Source organism: Mus caroli, unplaced genomic scaffold (genome assembly GCF_978045245.1).
Source record: "Mus caroli unplaced genomic scaffold, Mus_caroli_1 scaffold_18, whole genome shotgun sequence".
NCBI classification, from domain to species: domain Eukaryota; kingdom Metazoa; phylum Chordata; class Mammalia; order Rodentia; family Muridae; genus Mus; species Mus caroli.
The window spans coordinates 41,952,558-41,975,309 of NW_028227273.1; the positions used below are offsets into that span (position 1 = coordinate 41,952,558).

The 22,752-nt window shown below is 40.1% G+C and overlaps 1 protein-coding gene across 3 annotated transcripts in view; it reads right to left on the minus strand.

Moving 5' to 3' along the window:
• The window catches only part of Kcnh8 (potassium voltage-gated channel subfamily H member 8), a 367,560-nt gene that overhangs the window by 215,122 nt on the left and 129,686 nt on the right, over positions 1 to 22,752 (minus strand). For all 3 annotated transcript variants that reach the window (XM_085832922.1, XM_085832923.1, XM_021149362.3), the window contains one exon: positions 4,459 to 4,590. In XM_085832922.1, the coding sequence (XP_085689048.1) occupies positions 4,459 to 4,590 (132 nt within the window). The remainder of the gene's footprint in view (positions 1 to 4,458; positions 4,591 to 22,752) is intronic.

Sequence of the window (22,752 nt, forward strand, 5' to 3'; positions counted from 1 at the left end):
AGTTATCAAGGGATCAGCCCACCTGGGGATCCATCCTGTCTGCAAACAACAAACCTGGATGCTATTGTTGTTGCCAAGAGCCCCTTGCTGACAGGAACCAGATGTGGCTACTCCCCGGGAGGTTCTGCTAGCACCTGACCAATGCATATGTGGATGCTCACAGCCAACCATCAGACTGAACTTGGGGACCCTGGGGGGGGGGGTGCTGGAGGAAGAATTAGAGGACCAAGGGGGATTGCAACCCTATAAGAAGAACTATGTCAGCTGGCTGGACCACCCAGGGACCAGATAACTAACCAAGGAATGTACAGCAAGGGATCCATAGCTCCATGTAGCTTTGTCTGGCATCAATGAGAGGGAAGGCACATGGTCCTGTGGAGATTTTATACCCCAGCTTAGAAGGATGCTGAAGTGGTGGGGGGAGCACCCTCATTTAGGCAAAGAAAAGAGGGTAGAATCAGGATGGAATCTGGGGTTACAGAGGGGTAACTGGAAAGTGGGATATCATTTGAGATGTAAGTGAATGTAATGATTAATTAAAAAGAAAGAAAGACAAAACCACAAGGGAGATACTCAGACTTTCTTCCATTCTCCTCCCAGTCTTTAACACATAAAGGGTTTCTACAGGTGTAATAGGCTTATTAAATGAATGAGTTCACAAGTACAAGAACTAAACCAGGATGCAGAGAACCGCAGAAGAGAAAGCCCACAAACTGCCCAAAGCCACTCTTCCAGCTGGGGGTTGCTCAGCTCGGGCATTCTGAAACATGAGGAAAGTAAGTCATCACTGCTTGAGCTTGTGGTGATAGGGCTTTCGGAGCCTCATACCTGCACACAATGCTCAGCTAACATCCACCAACAAGATCATCATTATTTCTTCCTTCTACATCCACTGAATAACATCTTCAGGTATAGGTACACTTTAGTCACTGTAAGACTTTAGTCACTGTAAGATGATTATGGCAAATTACTGCAAGTTCTTCAACTTATTGCCAAAGTAGAGCTATGAATGACAGTGCATGTAAATCTCAGTTTGTATCCCCACAGGCAAAAAAAAAAGCCTCATTCATCCCCCCAAGAGGTTCTCAAAACAAATTTGAAACCCTCTCCACCCCTGTTTTAGAAACTGTAATATGGATTGCCTGATTTGGTGCTAACATCATCGTATGGCAAATGTGGGACACTCCATATGAAATAAGTGAAAATAATGTCACTGGAATTTGTGCCTGGGAAAAAAATGAAGCAGATATTATTAACCTCAACTGGCATGAATGGAAAACCAAATTAGGAATGTGCACAAACTGCTGTGAAAAGAAATTCGTAAAGTTCAGTCACGTATAAATGAGTTGGGAGGAAAGAAAATTTTGAAAGCACTGGTATATAAGGAAAAAGCACTCTAGAAAACTCAACCATTCAGCAAGTAATGACTCAGTGTCTATACTGTGTCAGACACCATGGGATGTGCAGAGACATGAAGCAGTGTCAGTCTTCAGTAAGTTGGGAAAGATGAGTTTGTTGGAACATGATCCAAGAATGGAGTCATGTGAGAAAAAAATCTCTGAATGCTTGTAAAAAAAAAAAAAACTCCAAGAAACTAAAACAAGTCTTGTGGCATCAGTTTCTTCAAGAACATGAAATTGTTCATGGACTATGCTTTTGAGCTCCTCCCAGGTGTCGCAGATGGGAGAGTTTACTTCAGATTATTCATCACAACCAGCTAAATTATGTTTATATGCCTCTGTGGAAAAACATGGTTTTTGCTGCATGCAGCTTGTCTACCATGTCCAGCTTCCTCTTGTGACTCTACACTTTACTCATGTGACTCCGTTTAACCCTCAGAATATACATCATCCGGTGACTTAAATAAAGTCGGTGATTGCATAAGTCTTTAGCCTACTCCTTTATCAGCTCCATTATCCTAGGTCTGACCTCCTTTATAGAGGAAAACAGAGATAACCAGGTTGATTCCATCAGTACGAAAAGGGAGAAGAAGCAACACAGTACAGGTGGTCCATGGAAGGGTGTTCCCTATGAGCTGAGGTTGTTTGTTAAAACCATATTAAAGAAAAGAAATAACATTTCTATGGGAAATAATGGTGATGGAGATATCACAAGTGGGAAAAAAACAAGGACCCAGGTAAGCAAATAGAAAGAAGTAAGGTTTTGCTGAGAGTAAATAGGCAAGCTTGGCTTAGCCAGAAGCCTCAAAATTGTTGAAAGGTGTCATGGTATCAAATAAGTGTTTTGTTCTTATTTGTTTTTGTTTTTTGATTTTTGAGGGAGGTATGCTTTATTAGCTGATGCTTAAATGATTGAACTTAAAACCTGCTTCACAAGAGCCAACATCATGTGATGAAGCACTATGGTCGTATCTCCTTGGTTTTAATGTGATGGTTTCAAACATGAGGGAGTTAGTAAAGTTAGTAAAAACAAGTGTGAGAAACACCTAGTGTTTATTTATCTCATCACTCTTTGGATGTTGTGTTACAGAATCAGAGCAGCCATCTCTCCTTTACCCACTCCAATGAGCACATCTCTGCCTACATCTTTCTTAACTTCGGTACAAAGTATCTTCAGTGTCTCATCATGGTCTCCGGCCCCTTTCCACACCCTTCTTCTCAGATGCACACAGATAGCAATGATCAGTTCTCTCTACTCCTCCTGTCATTGGCTGGAAGCTGCTGGATTTGAGCTGAGATGTGGTTGCTGACATTGCTAATGCTGGCTTTGCTGCTGATAGACACTAATTACTGTACATTTGCAAATTATTCAATCCACTATTAATTTCTTACAGTTATGTTAAATGTTAAATATAGTGTTTAAATTTTAATCTATTTTATTACATTTATTTAATTAAATCCAAATTCATTTAAAAAATAAAGTTTCAGCATTTGCTGAATTCACAAGTGCTTATTTTTCAATCTTAAAAAAATAATGCTAACTTCCCTCCAATTTTTGAGAACTCTGTGATCAGAAAGCCTTTGCAAAACTAATTACATTAAGACATAATCATGTTATTTTTTTCTTTTCAGGAAATATAACTGGGAGGAAAGACTTTAGACCACTAGAATCTAGGCTGTGAAAATCATGAATATATAGAATCAATTTTTATAGTAAACACAGTTTATAGATAAGAAATAGAGTAAACATAATTTCTTGTTAAATTCTGAATTCACCTGATACAGTTATAGAAATGAACAAAGACATGAGAGTTTTATACTTTTTTGTATGAATGGGAGGTTTCTGCTGATCTCTGCACTACTCCCCATCTCTCTCTCTCTCTCTCTCACACACACACACACACACACACACACACATATACTAGACATAAGTGTGTACTCAATAAAATTTCGTGAGCTTACATAGGCACAAACAGTGCTGTAGTTGAAGGTATGTCTCCTCTGCATTCCACACCTACTAGAATTTTCTATAAAGCATCATTTCCCACATTTCAGATAAACCCCAGCCATGTAGCAATTAATGATTCAAGTACTTATTCAAATAAAATAACACACTTTGCAGTTTTTAAATGAAATGCAGTCATCAAATAAACTTCTGTGGGGAATTACCTAATCAATACTAAATTTATATCACTTAGATGAACTGCCATGTTGCAGATAAGCTTGAGTGGGCCACACCTTATTAAGAGATATTTTTAACACTATCCAAAACCAAGCACAATATCCTTTGCTTGGAATGTTATTACCTGAGATACTATATAAGAAACACCCGAACACACTTTTAAAAGTGGAGTCCACTCCTAAAAGTTGGGGTTGAAATATCTAATAAACAGCTTACCACACACTAACCTACACAAAGCAGTATCTTTCCCTCTAGTTACTAGATCCCATTTCTGCTTATAACAATATCAGGATTTTCTCACTCTTGACATTTGTTAGAGAGCTTGAAATACAAGCACTTTCTGAATAAGAAACTTAAGGCTAATAATATAAGCTCTTAGAGGCTTTCCAAAGGTGTTTCCCAAGGCCATTTGTGACTATGAATGAGCTCAGCATATGGTATAGTACATGCTATATGATACAGGGTGCATGACTGTCAGTAACATTTCATCTAACAAGCATCTCACTGCACCTTTACCTACTACATAACAAATAACATCCACATTTCTATGTATTCAATCACATCACTTTAAAGTCTTCCAGTCAATGCCTCTATTTCTTGATGAAGTCAAGAGGGCCAAGAGGGCCAAGACATATTGTGATGCTATTTTCTGTCTTCATGTGAGTCACAGAGGTATTTGAACTTTTCATTCCTGTCAAGTAAGTAGTCACTACAATGATGAGATTATAAACATCTCCATGATTTTCATACATATACAACATATTGACTATAAGCCATCAATAGGTATCAGTTGCTGGTATCCAAAAGGCATATTTTTCCAAATTTTTGAGTGATTTCAGTATGCTTTGCTGTTTTATTTAGGAAAACCATACGCACCTTCTTTTTTATCTTCTGAAGTAATCTTCACTTTCGTGTCTGTTATGTCTTTGAATGAGGCCAGGAAAAGGACTACATCTCCTTTCTCATTCTTTATAGGAACGATATCCAGAAGGCACCAAAATGGAGCTCCTGTAAAGGTGAGAGAAATATAAGTCAGCCTCTTGATTCAGCTCTGCAAGTCCAATTGGGAGCCAAAATACAGTCGTTCCCATTTCCATCTGTCTTCAAACCTGCCAACTTCAGAATATCAGCTTTCAGATCATGAATATCAAGCCAATATGCCTAGCTCTTGGTTTGGGGATTAGATGTTTTCCAGAAGATAAGTGAGATTTAGGGCAGATGCATCTGCCTGTGCCAAGACCCTTCTGCTTCTGTCACTCAAGCCACACGTTTGATCTTGGTGTCAAAGCATACATCTTGGTGAGAGGTCACCCAGTAGTACACTAGAGCATGGTGGCTCTTGAATAGAGAATTTTGTTTGGCATGAGTTTACTAGAGGCTTACTTAGTCTATTTAAAACCAATCATTGCCCACTAAGAAGATTTCCATAAAAACAATGGGAACCATCAACTTGGAGAGATGATGTCAAGTTCTTACACTCTCATCCATGGTTTTAAGTTAATAACACTAATATGGCTACTTCAACAACTCTTAGGTGTTAGAGACATTTATACATAATAAAACATCATACACCACTGTGAGTGACTTATTTATACTGTGTGGATTTTTCTAAAATCATGTTAAATCAAAATAGCCAGATACACACGAGTAGAGTGAATATAGATCCACTTATAATAAGTAAAAAATTAACAAAATTTACTAGTGGGCATGGTGGCTTGAAAAAGAATGGTCTCTACAGGCCCATAGTTGAATGTTCATATTTGAATATTTAATGGTTAGAGCGTGGCAATGTGAGAGAAAAATTAAGGTCATCTCTGTCACTAGGGGTGGGCTTCCAGGTTTCAAGAGATCACACTTGACCCAGTGTTGTACTCTGCATACTAATCAGGATCTATCTCTCAGGTGTTGCTCCAGAACCTACCTGCAGCTATGCTCCTCTCTATGAAAACAATAGATAATTTCTGTGACTATAATCAAAACCCCCGTTAAATTCTTTCCCTTACATTAGTTGCCTTGGTCATGGTGTCTCTTCAAAGCATTAGAACAGTGACAAGACAATGGGATAAAGGTTAAATTACTGGTTGCCCTCAAGGAAAGCCTGACTAAACATTCAGTACAGGGGGTTCTTCCACTCTGATTAAGTTTTATTTTATGATATCTATACTGTTTGGATTTTGCATGTGCTATATCTAATATATCTTTAAAAAGCAATGCTGTGGTTTGTTATGAAATGATCCCCAGGGTTCATGAGTTTGAACGGTTAGTGTTCAGCTTGTGATGACTTTTAGACAGAATATGGAACCTGTAGAGGGTAGAGTCTTGCTAGAAGAGATACTCAGGATGGATGTTGGGGTTTTTATGCCATTTCCTGTCTCCTCCAATTCCCTCTCTAAACCCTCCCCTCCCCCTTCTCTCCTCCACCCCCCCCCCCCCCGCCTTTCCCTTTCACTGTTCCAGTCCTTTTACTGGGCAGATGATATGTGATCTCTTCCACTCCTGGCTACCAGGCTAACCCTATACTCCTGTAAGACAAAATAAACCCTTGTTCCACAAAGCTGTTTTGTTGTTGTAATTGTTTTTGTTTGTAGAGTTTTTGTTTTTGTTTTATTTGCTTTTGTTTAGCTTGTTTGTTTGATTGATTGATTTTGTTCGTTGGGGTTTCACCCCAGGATATTCTAAGATAGCAACAGAAAAGTGAGTAATATAGACAATAATTGAATTCAATTCCACTTGGGAGTAAAAGAACCCTATCATAAAGATTCACAGTAGAGGCCATTATACTCTATGGATTTTAAGCAATGCTTAGATATTTAAACATTTTTGTTGATTTTAATATAGGCATTTATTTTTTTCTTATACTATATTTTTTATTAAGCAAACTAGAATACCATGTCAAAGTGAGAATCCCCCCCCCTTTTTAAATCAATGTGGTAGGTACAAAGAAACGCAAAAAGCCATCAGATTATAGAGTCAGACCCTAGAGAAAGTAATAGTCTCTGTAGCTTGAGATTAGTAGTTAAGATAGCTTAACTACTAGTATAGTTTTCAGAACTTATATTAGGTGGCTCATGACCAACTAGTACTCTGATTCAAATCTAGTAAGAAGCTTCGAGTACCTACAAATTTAGAGGACAAAGTATATTCCAACAGTTTCCTGCAAGACACAAAGGGCATCAGTGTTACCAAGCAACACTCTGACACTTAGTCAACCCTCTTCTCCTTCCATTTGTTCTTGTCTACATCTCTCTGCCATATTCTCTGCAATATCTCTATGACATTCAATATTAATCAGTCTCCCATAACTCCTGCAACTTGAGTCTATTCCAGGGTGTGGATTTTCCTCCTCTACTTGGAGAAAAAAATAGACAGGGAGCAACTTCTTTACAGCAAGAGTGACCCAGGTGCAGACGCATATACTCTCTAGTTACTAAGTCACTCAGCCTTTAATTCAAAGATGCCAGTGATTCTTAAGAAGAGGGTTAGAAAGCAGAAACCTTGTGTCAATTTTAACTCTGGCTGCATATAGTAACAGTAATTACCATGTAGGTCGGAAGTGCCAAAATAAACAAGGATCTGCCAGGATTTCAGTTAATAATACCTTTAATTTCCAAGGATAAATACAATTGAGGGATAAAAGTAGAGTTTATACCTTCTATGGTAAAATATATTTTAGAATTGAGTAAATAGTTACCTTGGGACACAAGTATATAAAAGGGAAATCAGCTTGATACATGAGAACTCATTGTGTGTTTTCTGTAAACATCATGGTATGAATACAGAATATCTTTTGGAAGCTCCTGTGCTTAATATTTGGTCCCTGAATGGTGGTGTTACTTTGTGAGGTTCTGGAAACTTTGGAAGGTGACCATAGTTAGAGAAATTGACTCACTGTGAGGGGAGGTGTCTTTTGAAGGGTAAGCATGGCCATTTTGCTCTACCCAGCCACAAACCCAGAAGCTAGACAGTCAGCCATCTCTAAACTATGAGGCTAAATGGGCCGAATATTCAGTCCTATTCAGAAAATGCATACTCCAGAAGATAATATTTAGCAAAAAGAAAAACTAAGGATAAAGTACCAAGTATATGTCCGTGTTTTAACTATTTCATCCACACAGGTATAAATATAAAGGCTATTGAGACATGAGTGGTTTTATTTACTTTGATCTGTAAGGTCATGTTGAAGAACATTTTACTTGCTCAATACAGCACAATAACTCAGAGTAGGATATGAACGATGCTTAGTGCTTTGTTCTATTTTAAATAAAATCTTGAATAGAATTTAATAATGACTAAGTGTTTTTTTTTTAATTTTAACTATACAAACAATATCCTGAGTGTTAACAGCATCAGTATCACATCCTATACAATAAAAAAACATCAGGAGGTATCCCCATCCCTGATTTCAAGCTATACTACAGAGCAACAGCAATAAAAACCATATATTGGCATAAAAACAGACACATTGATCAATAGACCTAATGTAAATCTACAGACTCCTCAGGGTCTCCGGAGCTTCTAACCTTAGCTCGACCTTACTAGGCTTTCTCTCACAGCCCAATGTCCTGCATCCATAAGTCTGTAGATTTACTCAAGAGTTAGGCTCCAGAGAACCAAATAACCCTATTAAAAATGGGAACCAGAGCCAAACAAAAAATTCTCACCTGAGGAATATGGAATGGCTGAGAAGCACCTAAAGAAATGTTCAACATATTTAGTCATCAGTGAAATGCAAATCTAAATGACCCTGAGATTTTACCTCACACCAATCAAAATGACTAAAATCAAAAACTCAGGCGACCACCAATGCTGGTAAGGATGTGGAGAAAAAGGAACACTCCTCCATTGTTGGTGGGATTGAAGTTGGTACAACCACTCTGGAGATCAGTCTAGTGATTCCTCAGAAAATTGGACATAGTATTACCTGAGGACCCAACAATACCACTCTTGAGCATATACCCAGAAAATGTTCCAACATGTAATAAGGAGGGAGAGAGAGAGGGAGAGAGAGAGAGAGAGAGAGAGAGAGAGAGAGAGAGAGAGAGAGAGAGAGAGAGAGAGAGAGAGAAGTTGTAAAGAACCCAGATGTCCCTCAACAGAGGAAAGGATACAGAAAATGTGGTGGTAAATATACACAATGGATCACTACTCAGCTATTAAACACAATGACTTCATAAAATTCTTAGGCAAATAGATGGAACTAGAAAATAACATCCTGAGTAAGGTAAACCAGTCACTAAATAACACACATAGTATGTTCTCACTGATAAGTGGATATTAGCCCCAAAGTTCAGAATACCCATGATTCAATTCACAGACCATATGGAGCCTAAGAAGCAGGAAGACCAAAATGTGGTTGGATGCTTCAGTACTTCTCAGAAGGGTGAACAAATTACTCTTAGGAGGAAATATGGACACAAAGTGTGTAGCAGAGACTGAAGGAAAGGCCACCCAGAGATTGCCCCACCTGGAGATGCAGCCCATATACAGTCACCAAACCTGGACTCTATTATGTATTCTTCTAAGCCGGGAAGTGCTTGCTGGTGGAAGCTTGATGACTGTCTTCTGAGAGGCTCTGCCAGAGCCTGACAAATACAGAGGTAGATGCTCGCAGCCAACTATTGGACTGAGCTTGGTGGTCTCCGCTAGAGGAGTTGGAGAAATGACTGAAGGAGCTGAGGGAGTTGCAACCCCATGGAGGGAGCAACAGTGTCAACAGGCCAGACACCCTGAAGCTCCAGGGGACTGGACCACCAACCGAAGAATACACCTGGAGGGACACAAGGTGCTGGTTGCATATGTGGCAAAGGATGACCTTGTTGGACATCAGTGGGAGGACAGGCCCTTGGGCCTGAGGGTGTTTGATTCGCCAATGTAGGTGAAAGGCAGGGAGGGAAAACAGGAGTGGGTGGGTGGGTGGGTGAGCACAAAAAGAAAGAAAGAAAGAAAGAAAGAAAGAAAGAAAGAAAGAAAGAAAGAAAGAAAGAAAGAAAGAAAGAAAGAAAGAAAGAAAGAAAGGAAGGAAATACTATTGCATGTTGAAAAAAAAAGAATGTAAAGTTGGGTGGGTAGAGAGATGGAGAAGATCTGGAGGAGTTGGGGGAGGGGGAAACAGTCAAAAACATTGTATGAAAAATTAGCTAGGATAAATAAATAAATAAATAAATAAAACCATTGAAGGCAAAATAAAAAAACATGTTTAACATCCTTAGACATTAAGGAAATGCAAATCAAAACAACTTTGAGATTCCATCTTATTTATACCTGTTAGAATGTCTAAGATAAAAACTCATGCAACAGCTCCTGCTATTGAGGATGAAGAGCAGGAGAGCCCTCCTCCATTGGAGGTAGAAAGACCAACTTGTACAGTCACTTTGGAAATCACTATTGGCTTTCTCAGAAATTTGGAACTTGATCTACCTCAAGACTCAGATATACCATTCCTTGGCATGTACTCAAAGAATGATCCATCCTACCACAAGAGCACTTCTTCAACTACAGTTATAACAGCTTTATTCAGAATAGCCAGAAACTGGAAACAGCATAGATGTTCCTCAACTGAAGAATGTTTATTTTTTTAAAAAAATGTGATTCATTTACATAACGAAGTATTACTCAGTTGTTTTGAAAAATGATATTATGAAATTTGCTTGCCAATGGATGGAACTAGGAAACAAACTCATCCTGAGTGAGGTAAGCCCAACCAAGAAAGACAAACATGGTATGTATTCACTTATAAGTGGATATTAACTGTAAATTAAAAGATAATCCTGCTACAATCCATAGACGAAGACAGTCTCAGTAACAAGGAGATCTCAAAAAGGGACAAAATTATCTACCTGGAAAGGGGAAATAGATTACCCAAGAGGACTTAGTGCATATAGGGATGGGAAGAGGTGGGATCAAGTTGGTGTGGTAGAGGAAAAGTAACAATTGGAATTGGGGGACTTTTGGGGAGTGCAATACCAACTCTATGGAATATTTGAGGGTGACATTAATAAAGACTCCTAGTAATAGGCGGCTCAGGGCCTGAACCGGATAACCTCTGTAACCAGGCAAGGCCTCAAGAAGGGAAATTGGGACATCAACCTAGTCACCAACCCTCCAAACTACCGTTTGTCATGCCTACAGGATGTGCTGGATCCAGAACCTAGCATAATTGTCATGAGAGAGAACAGAGACTTCATCTAGCAACTGATGTGTGGAATGTGTGTATGTGTTTATGGTATGTGTATTTTTTGTGTATGTGTGGTGCATTCACATCGGTGCTTAGGTGTAGAAACCCAAGTAGGATATCAGATGTCTATCTATATCACTCTGCCTTATTGACTTGAAATAGTCTCTTACTGGAACAGCTAATGATTTTCAGCTAGGTAGTCTTACCAGCAAGCTCTAGCATCGATCAGTCTCCAATCATCAATGCTGCTTACTGTTAAGTCATGTCCAGTTTTTGTTTGGGGAAGGGAATGAAGATTCAATCTTGGGTCCTTATACTTGCAGAACAAACACTTATACCATGAAGATATTCTGCCAGCCCCTCTCAGTAACTCGCAAGGATGTGTTAAACTTGTAACTTAATATTGCTTTTGCATATAAACCACTGGTGTGCTATTCCATGTCCTCCCTGAAACAAGCCTTGTGAAGACTGGATGTGGTTTTGGAGACAAGTGAGAGAGAAGCAAGGAAGGAAAAGTGGATAATAGTGTCATTGGTTACAAGGCAATTCTAAGATATTGGGCAGACCCATTAAGAGCTATAGTCTGATGCACAAGCCTACACTCGCACCCCCATTTCACTCACTGATGTTAGTGCCAGAAATAGTCCATGGGAAACTTTCTTTTTGTGCCAACAAAATGAGTTTTTTTAGAGCAGAGTGCCTGGAACAGTCAGACAACTACTGTCCCAATGAGCAAGAGAGTTACACTCATGCCTCCAATTAGCATGGTGCACATCTCTAATTTTTATCAGAATCTCATCCACATCCTACCGTATTCCATGGTACTTTTAAATGTCATTCCAAACCCATCTTCCTTCATACATTCAGCCTATTTAGAAGCATCTAACCTGGGTGTCTGGGTGAACCTGCAAGTATGTGCAGAGCATCTATGTTAGATTAGTCTTTCTCCTCCCAAAGACCAGCAGAAGAAGGTTTAGATTCATTCAACTATGGAGGCTCCCTGAACCTTCATGCTGTTTCTGCTGCTTACTTCTCCCAGCATCTAGCCTCTCTTTTACTTTCTCATTACTTTCCTTGCCTCTAGAGCTTATGTCATATGATTCAATATATTAGTATTCTATATGTAATAATCAGAGAAAATTTATTTTACTTACAAAAATCTAGTTAAAAGTGATCCAGTTAGAAGATGGGAGTCAGATGAAGATATGCCACATGTATCCATGCTTTGGGGGTTTATGTTTAATTCCTAAGTATTCTCAGGCATTGTGTTTACAACTGTCACAACACATGTGCATACTGCATCAGACAGCTACAGGAAGTATGCTGCAAAATTTTTTGTCACTAAAAGTATCCACTGAGAAAACTTTTGTCTTAGTATCAGTAGTTTTGAAATTTGATGGTAGTTGGCTCTTATCAGCTCTATCTTTTACACAGGTGAAACATTTTATAATTCTGTTTTCTACTTCTTAGGGAAGGAAATATAGGTCACATGAACACCTCAGAGAACACTGAACTTATGAATACATAATCTGTGGTGAAATGTGAAAAGTCATCTCAGTTCAAGTTAGAAGAGACCTTAGAGATAAAGAAATGGGACTCAGAGGACTTCAAAGAGGTGACCATCCTCAAAATGTTAGTGACTATAAAAGCTGTGACTGGGCCTCAAATCCTGACCGTCAAGGTCACAGATACTTTATCAGTGCACAGTGAGTTTCTTTGAACACGAAAAATAAAAAATAAAAAAAGAGTATTTACTAAGGAAATGAGAAATCTCCTTCTGATATCTTAAAGGGGAAATTATCATTTAATCTAATAGCTACATGTTGAGTAAAATAAGACAGGATATATAAAAGCCTAACATTTCATTTGAAGCAGTACTTTCAAGCTTGGGCAACACAGTATAGGAAAGACAGATATCAAGTACTATGTAATAAGCATAAATATCTGAATAAAATTGGAAAAAGGAAGTAAACATTGAATGAAGTGGGTAAGAATCACTTACTGACTCTCTACTCGATAAATATGTAATGACCACTTTAGTTGGCATTTAGCACATTCCAAGACTATGCTGACAACAACCATACTGAATATGTGTTCCACTGCACAAATGCAACCCCTGGTGAATACCAGGGAATGCCTTGCCAGATTGCTCTGCATCACAACCTGGCATGCAGCTAAGGCAGAATAGTCATGCTTCTTCCCAACTTCTGGCCTCTCCTGAAACACGGAACACACTTCTCTAGAACTGAAGGCCAAACGCAGTGTCTGGAAAAGCTTTGTCCAATCATAGCCTTCAGATTCATTTTCTGACACTGAGCAGACAGTTTGGTAAGAAACAAATTTATGGACAATATTTACTTTCTTATTCCTGTGTTTCTTCCTTCAGGAAAAAAAAAGGCAACATATAATTGACAAAAGAAAATCAAGAGCTGTACAAAACAGAGAAGGCTCCATTGGCTTTAGAATGGGGTTATTTATTTGTGGAGGTCAGCAAATATATTCTATAATATGCCAGACAATCAAAAATTCATTGATGCAGTTCACCTAGATTCTCATTCAGCTACTCTATACAGCACTGAAGCTGAGAATTAGACACAGACAATATGGAAGCCATGGGCATGGTTATTTTCTTGCAAATCTTTATTTATGAAAACAGGCAGCCTTCTAGATATCGGCCATGATTTGCCAGCTCGTGATATAAAAGCCATCAATAAGCTCGGCATACTATAGGTTACTTTTCTTGACTTTGGAAGATTTTGAACAGATCCAACTGCCAAACTGTTAAAGAGAAATGGCTATTCTTTTTTACTAGAATAATGGACCTTCATAAAAGATCATCTTATCAATATATTTTCCTCAATAAAGATGAGTTATTTCCTTTCACATTTAGTAAAGTGCATTCTTAACCGTCTCACAGATGAAAGAACAAGTCTGGCCACCAGTCACGTGGGGGAATCCCTGCTCAGTCTCATGCAAATCTGTGAACAGAAACAAATGATACTCCTCAGTCTTTATCAGCTGCACTGTGTAAAGCAAAAGTCTAAGAGTGAAATGCAGGTTAGAGTTAGAGGATACATAGGGCCAAGCCAGAGTAACAAGCTCAGAAGTGTGAAAAACCTCTCTAACCAAGTCTAACCTAGGCTTACAACATCAGATATGGTTTCCCTCCTTTAGATCAGGCCTTAGCTGATGGAACAAGCTGAGCTAGGAGGGGAATAGACTGCATCAGCTAAAGGTTGGGTAACTGAAACTGCCTGAAGAAGACTTGCATATACCAAGCCAATCATCTTTCAGCATCTCTGGGGTGGGGATTCACAAGGCTCTGCCATGAGGTGATAGTTATTTGTAGTGGATGGCTGTTGGATAAGAAAAAGTAAGTTTTCCTGAGAGGTATAACACCTGGTTGAGACTACTCCAATGATGCCCCCAGACCTATGTAGCACTAATTGAATTCAGTGTCCTATAAGGAAACAAAGAAACAACAACAAAGCCAAAGGCTGTGAGGATGGAAACAGCTCACAGGGACCCTTAGAAGAATGTAGAAGTAAGTGTGATCTAAAGACATTGTAGCACTTTCACAAACAATATATTTTAAAGATTGAGAAACCTCTTCCTGTAACCATAAACAGCATTTCCTTTCATTCTCCTGTGTTTCGCACAGTTCTTAAAAAACATACAGTAGTAGAAAATGTCTCAAAGAAAACTTAGTCACCATCAGAGGGCAATTCTGGGAAAGTGAAAGTTTTAAATGGTTTTGCTTATCATACAAGAGATCTGCTCTCTAGCCTCAACTGACTTGGATGGCCAGTTTTAAGAGTTATCCCAAGTCATAATATGTTCTTTTTCACACAAGGTCATTTTTGTATAATGATGATTCATATATCTTATCAATGCCCCTGTAGGCATGATTAACAACACATACACACACACACACACACACACACACACACGCAAATGCCCACATGAACCCCCCAAGCCTTGCTGTAGACATATTTCCCTCTTATTCACAAGCACAATTGGACATACCTAACAGCATGAAATTAAGTTTGTGACTCAAGTGCACACCTCAGAGACAGTTTTGATTCACTGTTCTTCCTCATACCAACCAGAAAAAATGAGCAAGTCTTTCAACTTAATTAGCTGTATCTCTAAAATTGGTCTTATATCCATTCTTAAATAGTCACTCTTCAGTTTCCCTGGCCTCGTCCTAGAACAATGTTGGCTTCTTCACTTTCCATATTCATCATAGCTTCCAAGTGTGCTGGAAAAGCTCTGGAAAACATAGCTAATCATCTTGGTTATTTCCCACATGCAACAAGATGTTACTTCATTAGCCCATCACAATCCAGACCTTACTCTATACCTGGCACCAGGTTTGGAAAAGATTTCTCTAAATAGAATAAAAGAAAATATTCTAGTAATGGAACCAGAAGTATAAAAAAGAAAGATAGTATCACAGTTCAAACAATACTTGAAATGAAAGCCACTCATGAAACTGAGATGGGCTTGCTCAGAGCTCTGATACTTTTATTAGCTCAGTATCAGGATGCTAGGAGGAGGTAGTGAGTAGGATCCATCACAGGGAGAACATCAATGACCATTAAACTCATAAGGCATACTAAAATTAGAACATAAAAATATGTATAAAATAATTAAGCTAAAGGATAAGGTAGATTTAATTGGGAATGATGCATGTATTGTTTCATTTGTATTGCCATGGCTGAATATCTGACAAGCAGCGACTTAAGGGAAGAAAGAGTTTACTTTGGCTCAAAGTTTGAGGGACAATATGTCAGGAGGAATGTGAGTTACGTGGTCATATGATATCAGCCATCAAGAAGACAGGAAGTGGACTGAGGCTACAAAAACTTCAAGGCTCACACTCAGTGACTGCTTTCTTCAGTAAGACTCCACCCAGTAACTCTTACTCAATCTTCCAAAAGAGCACCCCAACCTGGAGAGCAAAAAAAAAATGTTCGAACACATGAGCCTATGGGAGATCTTCATATTTACACTATAACAATGACACATGGAGACATGGAGAATGGAAGATGGAGAAGGGAAGAATGAACTTAAAGAGATAGACTCTGGACTAAGACAAGCTTTGTGGATGGCTTTAGGCAAGCCTGGAGAGTTTGTTTTTTATCCAGGAGATAGGAGGGATCTCCTCCTGAAGGCTTTGCTATTAGGTCCACAGACTTGCATTGTTTATTGTGCTCTTAAAGGCAGGGAGGGAAGAGAATTTCAGAGGGTGCGTATCTGGATAGTGTGGTTAAGATGAATTGTGCAACTCAGGCTCCATACTAAGAAAACCTGAACTAATAAGGGTACAGGAAGGATAAGTCTCAGAAGGCAGTGATCATTTTATGAGATCAGGCCATGGGCCTCATCACCTAGAAACAAATTACAGGTGTCTTTAAAATGCAGCCAACTGATTCGGGAATCACTCCCCTGCTGTGCATTCTTAAAGGATGTCATCCTCTGGTGTGCTCATTTGGTAATCTAACCTAGAGACAAAATGCCTTTTGTAAAAATGAAATGTATTTATGCATTTACATCCCAAATGCTGGCCCTTCTCTCACCACCACCCCTAAAAAAGGGTTCCTCCCACCATAACTCCTTTGTCTCTGAGAAAGTACCCCACCCTGTTATCCCCTCATCCTGGTACATCCCAAGTCTCTGCAGAATTAGGCACATCCTCTCCCACTGAGGCTACACAAGGCAGCAGCCCTCTGCTGCATATATTCTGGGGGGGATCAGGCCAGCCCATATAGTCTTTAGTTAGTAGCTCAGTCGCTGTAAGGTCCCAAAAGTCGAGGTTTGTTGACACTCTTGGTTGTCCTATGGGGTTGCCATCATGCTCAGGGCTTTCAATCCTTCCCCTAACTCTTCCTTAGGACTTCCTGACCTCAGTCCAATGTTTGGGCATGGGTATCTGCATCTGACTCAGTCATATGCTAGGTACAACTTGTCAGAGAACAGCTATGCCAGACTCCTGTCTGTAAGGAAAGCATAGCATTAATAATGATTGGGGCTGCCATGGGATGGATCTCAACTTGGGTTGGTCCTTCAGTTTCTGTTCCATATTAAGGCAAAACATCTTAGCTAAGTCATCACTGTGGTGGTTTGAATATACTTGGCCCCTGAGAAGTGCTACTATTAGGAGGTATGGCCTTTTGGAAGAAGTGTGCCACTAAGTCAGTGAGAGCTCCTAGTACTCAGGCTCCACCAGTGTGGAAGAGTCAGTGTCATCTTGGCTGCTTTCAGACCAAGATGTAGAACTTTCAGCTTCTTCTCTGCACCATGTCTGCCTGCGTGCTGCTGTGCTTCCTGCCATGATGATAAACAAGTGAACCTCTGAAACTATACGCTAGCCCCAATTAAATTTCTCAAACTCTTATCTAAAGCCCTAGACATTCCCTGGCATTTTCATATTCCCTGCTACCACCAGTCTTCAGGAAAGGGAGAAAGAACTAACCACTCTCTAAAAACCACTCTTGTCAAACTGTCACAGGAACTTCACTTCAATTGGGTAAAACTTCTACTTCTGGCTCTTCTTAGACCACAAGCTCTCCTCAAGCAATCTCTCTTCATTTCATCTTTCAAACTCACATAGGAATGTCCAGTCCAAACTCCTGGTCTTTTATCTAAATACTCCCCTCTTCCTGATCATCTACTTACCCTGTTACTTTGTACCTCTGCCCTCTCCTATGGAACTTTGCTGACCACAATCTACCAAGGCTACATGCTGTCCCCTGTCCACTACCTATCAACATTGGAGACCAAGTTCTTCTATCCCCTCCAGACCATCAGCCCTCACCTTTCTCTCCTAAATGGCAGGGCCCTTTCGAGGTAATTATCATGCCCCCTACAGCTGCTAAACTTGAGGGACTCTCTCATTGGGTCCACATGTCTCACCTCAAACCTGTCACCCCTTCACCTCAAAAAGACTCTTCTTCCTACACATCAATCCCAACAAGACTCTGCTCTCTTAAGCTCCAGAAGACGTTGAGACCACCCACCTTGTTCAGAAAATGAGACTCTACTCCAGCAGATGGGCTCGACCTCACTGGATTAGACACAGGCTTTTCATCCTCCCCATGCTGATCATTTCCATCCAGGGCAGCCTTACATCTGGAGATTCGAGGTTCAAGAAACCCTAACTGATAACAGTCTTTCCAAATAGGATCAAGAAACTGCTCCATAGCCTGATGCCAGAGATCAATCCAAATTGCTTTCATCCCTATATCTGTTATTCCATCTAAATATTATAATCTCTTTGCTTGCTTTCTCTTTGACCAGATAAAAGATGATTATAAAAATGGCCAGACAAATATGAGGGCTGCCCATATTGGTCTTGCCAGATACATATGCTAGGATTATGGTCCAATTACTTCTTCTATCAAAAACACAAGATTCTCTTCTTCTATATACAAGACCCATGGAATCCCAGGTGGGAGACAGGACTTGTTGGTAAGCTCTACCATAAAAACCAGTCAGGGTCTCCAGTGAGTACTGTCCACATCCAGAGAAAATATGTCTCAATTTCCCAACCCCTAGATATCAGAAAAATAGAAGAAATAATCAAACACTCCTCCAATATTCTTATCTCCTTGACATCTTCCCTTATAAGTGGCACTAACTTGTCATTTCACCTTTTCTGGAAGACCTTAACCTCAGCATGCCAAGTCCTAATGTCACCTGACCTGGTCACTTGAAAGAGTGCTGGCTATGTGTATCTCTGGAACTACCTCACAATTGACACTTACAGCCTCTCCAGTGATACCGCCAAATAACTTCACCTCACCTTTCATCAGTTACCCTGACTCTGATGTTGCTGTGACCCCATACTTTTTTTGGTGTGGCAAGCTGTTTGAACACCTCTGGGACACATTCTGTAGGAACACTAAGCCCCCTAGATTGCAATCAAACCACAACCCTTGATACCTCATATCTGCCACAGTGCCCTGCAGTCCAAAACACGTCAATTCTTTGTGGCACTCAGGTATATCATCACCAATCTGCCAACTCATCAGGAGTTTACACATTAGTATTCCATTTCTCTGAACTAGGAGTTATCCTGGGAAACAAGCCCCTACCAATCCCAGTTGTAGATATGATACCTGCCCAACAGAAGAGGGCCGTTCCAGTTGTGCCATTCTTTGTCACTGGGGGAGTAGCTATAGGCACAGGTACTGGAATGGCAGGGTCAACTACTTCACTAACACTCTTCCCATCTTAACACTGGTTTTCAAGAAATGTCTGAAACTACACTCACCATCCAGATACAGATTGATTCTTTGGCAGCAGTGATGCTTCAGAACTGATGGTGATTAGATGTCCTGACAGCCAAAGAAGGTGATCTTTGCCTGTTTCTCCAAGAATGCAAACAACATTCTATGTCAACCAATCTGGGATACTAAGAAATAAAATCCAGCAACTACAATCAGACATCTAGAATCACGGTGAACATGAAGCCTCCAATTTCTGGATTTTCGAAAACCCCTGGAAGTGGATTATCCCCTTTGTAACACATTTTCTCCTCATTTTCCTGACATTACTGTTTGTTTCCTGCCTCATTAATCTTTTTTCCCACATTCCTTCAATGACAAAAAGATCTCTAACCAAACAATCAGTTCCTTTTACATGGTTACCAGCTGCTGTCCACAGAGGAGCCTGATGTGAACAATTACCAAGCTAATCCTCATGGTGAAAGTCAGCTATTCCCTGAAATTGATTGTGTCCCTAGACACCAGGAAGCAGCTTAAGAAATCTGATGCCACATTCCCCTTTCACCATCGGCTTTCCCCGATGTAAGGGAAGTATGTTGGCATCAGAAGCTGGTCACCTCCAAAACCAGAGATGATACCACCCCTAGGTGACAATGACCCTTGTGCATCTGTTGCCATGGTGGGCCTCACCTGCTGGCCTTATCTGTGCTTCTCACCTGTGAGCAGTGGTGAGCATGATTATGTCACTGCCCAAATAAAAGGCAGAGACCCCAAACCACTTGCTCCTTCTTTTTTTTCCACCCCCTTCTTCCTCTTTCTTCTCTTTCTTGCTTCTCCTCAACAAACCGTGCTGGCCTGGTGTGATCTGTCTGGACACAAGCTGTCTTCTAACACAACAGAAGGCATATTTGAATATCTGTATAAAGGTTTAGGAATTGTCCCTTTGCTAAATGAAAAGCCTGGGTAAGAGCCATTAGTTCAGCATGTTAGTTTGTGGTTCGACTGGAAGATCCTGGGCTTCACCTATCACAGTATCTAAAACAATAGTGTACTAACTTTTCCTTCCGGTCAGCACCAGGTCACCTTGGTGGCGGATTTGGCAGACACTCCCAAGGTCCCCTAGAGGACTTGCCACATGATCTTAGGACCACCAGTGAGGGGAACAGAACTTCTGTTCCAATCCAATCGCACAGGCCCTGAGACAGCATTAGAAAAGCAGGAAACCTGGCCTGACCAGGGTCACAAGTGCCTTCTGGTCCGCACCAGCCCTGGGTCACCTTGGCCATGGAGTCTGCGGACACACCCAAGGTCCCTAGAGGACAGTTTCTGAGGCAGACCCAGTTTCAGGCTCCAGATATCCCGGCAACTTCACTGCCAGAGGACAGGTGTCCTCTCTGCCTGGGAGGGTTTTGCCTGAGTATTTGGGGAAGCCATTTTGGTTCCTGGATCCCTCTGAGACTAGTCTGCGAAGGTAAGAGTGTGGACTACAGAAGCTAACAGCTTCTGGGACAGGTCCTGTTTCAGGCCTTCATCTTCTGCCAGGAGGCAGCTCTGAATGCCAGATATCTGTGCACCTTCCCTGCAAGAGGAGAGCTTGTCTGCAGAGAGTGCTCTGACCACTGAAACTCAGGAGAGAGCTAGTCTCCCATGTCTGCTGATAGAGGCTAACAGAATCACAGGAGGAACAAGCTCTAACCAGAGACAACTATAACAACTAACTCCAGAGATTACCAGATGGCGAAAGGCAAATGTAAGAATCTCACTAGCAGAAACCAAGACCACTCACCATCATCATAATGAAGCACTCCCACCTCAATCAGCCCTGGGCACCGCAACACACCGGAAAACCTAGACCCAGATTTAAAAACATATCTCATGATGATGGTAGAGGACATCAAGAAGGACTTTAATAAGTCACTTAAAGAAACACAAGAGAACACTGCTAAAGAGTTACAAGTCCTTTAAGAAAAACAGGAAAACACAACCAAACAGGTAGAAGTCCTTAAAGAAAAACAGGAAAACACATCCAAACAGGTGATGGAAATGAACAAAACCATACTAGACCTAAAAAGGGAAGTAGACACAATAAAGAAAACCCAAAGTGAGGCAACTCTGGAGATAAAACCCTAGAAAAGAAATCTGGATTCATAGATGCCAGTATCAGCAACAGAATACAAGAGATCGAAGAGAGAATCTCAGGTGCAGAAGACTCCATAGAGAACATCTACACAGCAATCAAAGAAAATGCAAAATGCAAAAAGATCCTAACTCAAAACATCCAGGAAATCCAGGACACAATGAGAAGACCAAACCTACAGATAATAGAAGTAGATGAGAATGAAGATTTTTCAACTTGAAGGGCCAGCAAATGTCTTCAACAAAATTATAGAAGAAAACTTCCCAAACCTAAAGAAAGAGATTCCCATGAACATACAAGAAGCCTACAGAACTCCAAATAGACTGGACCAGAAAAGAAATTCCTCCCAACACATAATAATCAGAACAACAAATGCACCAAATAAAGATAGAATATTAAAAGCAGTAAGGGAAAAAGGTCAAGTAACATATAAAGGCAGGCCTATCAGAATTACACAAGACTTTTCACCAGAGACTATGAAAGCCAGAAGATCCAGGACAGATGTTACACAGACACTAAAACAACATAAATGCCAGCCCAGGCTACTATACCCAGCCAAACTTTCAATTACCATAGATGGAGAAACCAAAGTATTCCATGACAAAAACAAATTCACACATTATATTTCCACGAATTCAGCCCTTCAATGGATAATAACAGAGAAAAATCAATACAAGGACAGAAACCAAGATCAGGTTAATGATCTAAACAGCCCTATATCCCCCAAAGAAATAGAAGCAGTCATTAATAGTCTCCCAACTAAAAAAGCCCAGGACCAGATGGGTTTAGTGCAGAGTTCTATCAGACCTTCAAAGAAGATCTAATCCCAGTTCTTCACAAACTATTCCACAAAATAGAAACAGAAGGTACTCTACCCAACTCATTCTATGAAGCCACAATTACTCTGATACCTAAACCACAAAAAGACCAAACAAAGATAGAAAACTTCAGACCAATATCCCTTATGAATATTGATGCAAAAATCCTCAATAAAGTTCTTGCTAACCGAATCCAAGAACACATCAAAACAATCATCCATCCTGACCAAGTAGGTTTCATCCCAGAGATGCAGGGATGGTTCAATATACGGAAATCCATCAACGTAATCCAGTATATAAACAAACTCAAAGACAAAAACCACATGGTCATCTCGTTAGATGCGGAAAAAGCATTTGACAAGATCCAACACCCATTCATGATAAAAGTCTTGGAAAGATCAGGAATTCAAGGCCCATACCTAAACATGATAAAAGCAATCTACAGCAAACCAGTAGCCAACATCAAAGTAAATGGTGAGAAGCTTGAAGCAATCTCTCTAAAATCAGGGACTAGACAAGGCTGTCCACTTTCTCCATACCTATTCAACATTGTACTTGAAGTCCTAGCCAGAGCAATTCGACAACAAAAGGAGATCAAAGGGATACAAATTGGAAAAGATGAAGTCAAAATATCACTCTTTGCAGATGATATGATAGTATATATAAGTGACCCTAAAAATTCCACCAGAGAACTCCTAAGCCTGATAAACAGCTTCGGTGAAGTAGCTGGATATAAAATTAACTCAAACAAATCAATGGCCTTTCTCTACACAAAGAATAAACAGGCTGAGAAAGAAATTAGGGAAACAA